The sequence below is a fragment of the Rutidosis leptorrhynchoides genome, chromosome 1 (genome assembly GCF_046630445.1).
Source record: "Rutidosis leptorrhynchoides isolate AG116_Rl617_1_P2 chromosome 1, CSIRO_AGI_Rlap_v1, whole genome shotgun sequence".
Classification (NCBI taxonomy): Eukaryota; Viridiplantae; Streptophyta; class Magnoliopsida; order Asterales; family Asteraceae; genus Rutidosis; species Rutidosis leptorrhynchoides.
The window spans coordinates 341,716,696-341,722,332 of NC_092333.1; the positions used below are offsets into that span (position 1 = coordinate 341,716,696).

Below are 5,637 nucleotides of genomic sequence, written 5' to 3' on the forward strand. Positions count from 1 at the left end.
ACTAAACTCATGTATACTATATATACCCTGATCATACATCACCGCACCAACCAATTTTAAGTGATCAACCAATATTATATTTATTTAATTTAATTTGAGATATTTAAATAAAAGTAAATAGTACTCTTAAGTCATTTTTCGTTTGGTAGTTTGGTATGTACTCAAGGATATCCGTATATATAAACATAAATAAATAAAAAATAAAAAATCACCTTAATTCCAAAACCAAAATTATCATAATCATTTCTCACATAATTAGTATATTATAGTATAACTTCACATTATTGGATCAAAATACTTTTTTCTAAACAAAGACAAAAACTTTAGGTATACTATTCACAATCTGTACTTTACATCAAAAATTAAAAAATAAATTAAAATTATAATTAAAATACACTTCTATTCAAACTAGAAAATGACACACTATCAAATCCCCAAAAAATAAAAAGTATGTATTTTTTATTTTTTTTTTCTTATTGTTTCCACTTCAAAATTAACATAAAACCTTTTTTTTTTTTTTTCTTCTAGAAAACTCCTTTTTTATTAAAAAAAATATAAAAAATTTAAAGTTATTATTCTGCGCCTCTATTAATCATGTCCATATATCTCTTGAGCGACTCTTCTCTTTGTAATCTCATCTCCTCATAAGACTTTTTAATAAACGCTTCAACTCGCCGATTCAACTCATCGTGACTCACCGATCCTTCTTTCCTCAACTTCCCAAAAGACGAGTTTTTTGATAACTTACTCCGTTGATTCCGGTCATCGTAATCCGTACGGTCATTAAACGTTTCTGATTTATCCATCACATTATAGTCCACCACCGCTGACGTCGATTCGCCAGAATCCACATCTGATGACGGCGATTGGTGGTTTTCGAATGTGTCGGATTTCCGGAGATGTCGATTTAATGGCATGTGACGGCCGTCGGTTATCGCCTTCCACGTACTCTCCAATGTCTCGTGCTTTTTAGGTTTTGCTACTCTTAACGATTTCACACCTGTTAATTGAAACGTCAACTTTTAACTAAAAAACCGAGAAAAAACTACCAACATAAAACTTAATTGAAAAAGTCGTCTAATTAACTTGCATGTAGTCTCAAAAAAAATTAAAATTCTATACTTGTTAAGTCAAACAATTGATTGATCAACAAATAATATGACACTTATAATCTGGATAATCAAGCCTACCTTGATAAATTCACTTTTTTAAAAATTTATCGTAAATATGCATCAATAAGTGTTCTTTTGATAATTCTTTTTATATAAAAGTGCATTAATATATTATACTGTATAATGTATTAATACACATACAGTGAATTTCTCAAAATGGATATCACTAAATAAATAAATAAATAAATTTTTATATTAAAAAGTGAAGTTACCTTCGGAGTTAATTTTCGTTGTTCTCCTTTGATTAGCAAATCTAGATCGTACAAGCGGCTTTTCTGCTACCAGCGAAACTAATTCTGAATGAATTAATTCTGCTGGTGGAGAAATAAGCCGCTGAGGTGGATCCCACGTGGATGTGGATGCGGATACTTCAAATTTATCTTCAAATTGGGTCGGAACGTCAACCGGATCCGAAACATGCACCGTATCCACATCAATAATCGGATATTCATCTTGTTGTTCCCTCTCGAAACCCACATCCTCATGCACTTCTAAAGAATCATCAAAGCTGGGTTCGATAGACACATGTGGCAATTCGGACGGTACCAGATCCGGAGGTTGATATGATGTCGTTTCATGAACTAACGGTTGAGATTGATGATCATTATGGTAGTGATGATGAAAGCGTGAAGAAGCAGCAATTGTGATGATAATACCGTTAATCACAACGTATAAATACGGTGGTTTGAGCCATGAAATAATAACGGACCAAATTGAAGGTATGTCGTTAAGAGCAAAATCTAGTATTGTTGGAAAACAAAAGTTTATTGCCATAGCTATTGATAAAACACTGGTGGATATTAAAAGAATTCTTAGAGAAAGTGATGATGTTGATGAACCCATGTTAAACTTTACTTTTTGTGAATTGAAAAAGGTTTGTACAGTTGTATGTGTGTGTCTTTGAGTGAAATTGGGATTAAGAATGAAATGGTTACTGATGCGAGGTATTTAAAGAATGAAAAATGTTACATATTTGGTCCCTTTGTTTTTCTCAAGTGTCCTCATTTGTTGCAAAGATAACTAGAACACTTGTGTTATTGAACCTTCGATATGTCATATGAAATTATAATATGTAAATGTGAATTGATTGGTTATAAGTTATAACCATCTTTAAGGTATTTAGTACAAAATATATATATATATATATATATATATATATATATATATATATATATATATATATATATATATATATATATATATATATATATATTCCTTATTGAAAATATATTTATATTATTTTTACGCACTAAATTGTTATAATTGATTCAAAAGATGCAATTCATAAAATATACAGTATTAGCATAATATTAATTATTTTTTTTATATAATAACTAAGTTATCACTAACATATAATAACACTGTACATATTTAAAAATGGATAATGATGATCCTAAAAGTTGTTGTTAATATGTTTGAATGCATTGTACACGGTGGTTACTAGTTACTTTCAAACGGACAATTATCATATTTTACAACACATTAAAGATTGTTAACGACGGCTCTAAGAGTTGTCGTTAGCAAAATTCAAATATATATTTTTTTACATTTATTTATAGTTAAGATATCAAATATTATATTTAGTATATTAATGTATTTTAAATATTCGTGATAACTAACATTGAGTCATTGACCTTGCATTATCGAGGTAATTTACTGAACTTGAGATTATGCGTTAAAATCTGAAGGTGGACTATTATAAATATTCATGAATATTCCTGATATGAGTGTCTTTGGATTTTATTGTTATAATTCAGTAGGCTTATAACTACCTTTAGTGGTTTGATTCTTGATGTTATAATTCAGTAGGCTTATAACTACCTTTAGTGATTTGATTCTTGATTAAGAATACTAATAATGAAGTGTAAGAACAAAGATGATAATGGAGAGAAAGAAAGAAACACTTTGTAAGTGTGAGAAATGGTGCAAGTTTAATGCTTGCATTCATGGCTATTTATAGCAAAAATATCACAAGTTTAGGTAATACAATAATATTACTTTTGTGTATCAATAATTGACTATCCATTTATATATATATATATTTATATATTATAACACTCCCCCTTGGATAGCAATTTTGTTTGTTGAAGATCAACTGTAAGTTACTGCCTCGTTAAAAATCTTGCTAAAGAAAACCCAGTGGGAAAAACTTTAGCTAAGGGAAAAAGAGTGCAGCATGGAGTTAACTCCCCCTCAAGTAGACATCGCTTCGGTTGTTACATCTTTTGAACATGTCTCATGCCAATGTTATGAACGTGTGTTCTGAAAATAGCAGTTGGAAGTGCTTTCGTGAAAAGATCAGCAGAGTTTTTGCTGGATTGAACATATCTCATTTCAATCTCGTTGTCCTTAATGAGATTTTGAGTGTATGAGAAGAATCTAGGAGGTATGTGTTTGGTTCGGTCACTTTTGATATACCCTTCTTTCATCTGTGCTATGCAAGCTGCATTATCTTCATAGATAATTGTTGGACTTTTATCGCGTTCTAGTCCACAAGAATCAGTAATGATTTGTGTCATTGATCTCAACCAAAAACATTCCCGAGTAGCTTCATGTAATGCAATCACTTCGGCATGATTTGATGATGTAGCAACAAGTGTTTGTTTTTGAGAACGCCATGATATTGCAGTACCTCCATTTAGGAATACATATCCAATTTGAGATTTAGCTTTATGTGGATCAGATAAATAACCTGCATCAGCATAACCAACCAAATCTTGTTTTGATTCGTTAGAATAAAATAATCCTAAATCAGTAGTTCCTCGAAGGTATCGAAATATGTGTTTGATCCCATTCCAGTGTCTTTTGGTAGGAGCAGAGCTGAACCTTGCCAACAAATTAACTGCAAAAGAAATGTCAGGTCTTGTACAATTTGTAAGATACATAAGAGCTCCAATTGCACTACGATATGGTACTTCTGGTCCAAGAATATCTTCATGATCTTCACATGGACGAAATGGATCAGTTTCAACATTGAGTGATCTAACAACCATAGGAGTATTTAATGGTTTTGCCTTGTCCATATTGAAACGTTTCAAAATCTTTTCAGTATATGTTGTTTGATGTACAAGTAAACCATTAGGCATATGCTCAATTTGTAAACCAAGGCAATACTTGGTTTTTTCGAGATCTTTCATTTCAAATTCTTTCTTTAGAAGTTGAATGGCTTCATAGATCTCTTTATTTGTACCTATGATGTTAAGATCATCAACATAAACAGCTATGATCACATATCCGGATGTTGTTTTCTTAATGAAAACACAAGGGCAAGTAAGGTTATTTGTATACCCTTTGCTTATCAAGTAATCACTTAATCGGTTATACCACATACGTCCCGATTGTTTTAACCCATATAAAGATCTTTGTAATTTAATCGAATACATTTCTTTGGGTTTTGCATTTGATGCTTCTGGTACCTTAAATCCTTCAGGTATCTTCATATATATATCACTATCAAGTGATCCATATAGGTAAGCAGTCACAACATCCATGAGATGCATTTCTAAATTTTTAGAAACTGCCAGGCTGATTAAGTACCTAAAAGTAATTGCATCCATAACAGGGGAATAAGTTTCTTCATAATCAATTCCCGGTCTTTGAGAAAAACCTTGAGCTACAAGTCTAGCTTTATACCTTGTAACTTCATTTTTCTCATTTCTTTTTCGGACAAAAATCCATCTGTATCCTACAGGTTTCACATCTTTAGGAGTGAGAATGATGGATCCGAAAACTTTTCTTTTATTGAGTGATTCTAATTCAGCTCGTATTGCTTCTTTCCATTGAGCCCAATCATGTCTATTTTGACATTCAACCATAGATGTTGGTTCTGGATCATCATCATTATTCATGATGTCATATGCAACATTAAATGAAAATTTCGCATCAAGATTTTTCATTTCATTTCGGTTCCATAATATTTTTGAATATGCATAATTGATTGCAATTTCTGTATTGACATCATCAATCTCCTCGGCAGTAGGAGTACTGATTTGTGGTTCTTCTTGAACACTTTCTTTTACTTCATTATCAGCTGATTTTCTTTTTCGAGGATTTTTATCCTTTGAACCAATTGGTCTTCCACGTTTTTGACGTGGCAAAGATTCATGAGTTACGTTATTGCCAGCTTTTGGAATTTCAATTCGAGCTGGAGTATTTACTGCTGGTATATATGATTTTGTCACCGTTTTTGTATCTGTAAATGCATCAGGCAATTGATTTGCAAGTTCTTGTATATGCATTATCTTTTGAACTTCTGTCTCGCATTCTTTTGTGCGAGGATCAAGATACTTTAGTTGAGGTTCACACCATGAAACATCATTTTCTTTATTTTTCATTTCTCCCCCTAATCTAGGGAACAATGTTTCATTAAAATGACAATCAGCAAAACGTGCTGTAAAAACGTCACCTGTCATAGGTTCAATATACCTTAATATTAAAGATGTTTCATATCCAACATATATTCCCA

The 5,637-nt window shown here is 31.5% G+C and overlaps 1 protein-coding gene across 1 annotated transcript; it reads right to left on the reverse strand.

Moving 5' to 3' along the window:
• Window positions 1-251: 251 nt before the first annotated feature.
• Window positions 252-2,071, reverse strand: LOC139870483 (uncharacterized). Its single transcript, XM_071858284.1, has 2 exons — window positions 1,385-2,071; window positions 252-1,000 (listed from the first exon to the last, which is right to left on the reverse strand). Exons 1-2 carry the CDS (start codon window positions 2,013-2,015, stop codon window positions 573-575), a joined length of 1,059 nt encoding a protein of 352 aa, XP_071714385.1. The 5' UTR covers window positions 2,016-2,071; the 3' UTR covers window positions 252-572.
• Window positions 2,072-5,637: the final 3,566 nt, after the last annotated feature.

Excerpts from the sequence above, each read along its gene's own strand:
- LOC139870483 (XM_071858284.1), bottom strand. The coding sequence starts at position 2,015 with ATGGGTTCATCAACATCATCACTTTCTCTAAGAATTCTTTTAATATCC. Across the intron at positions 1,001-1,384 it reads AACGAAAATTAACTCCGAAG|GTGTGAAATCGTTAAGAGTA; the intron begins GTAACTTCACTT and ends TTCAATTAACAG.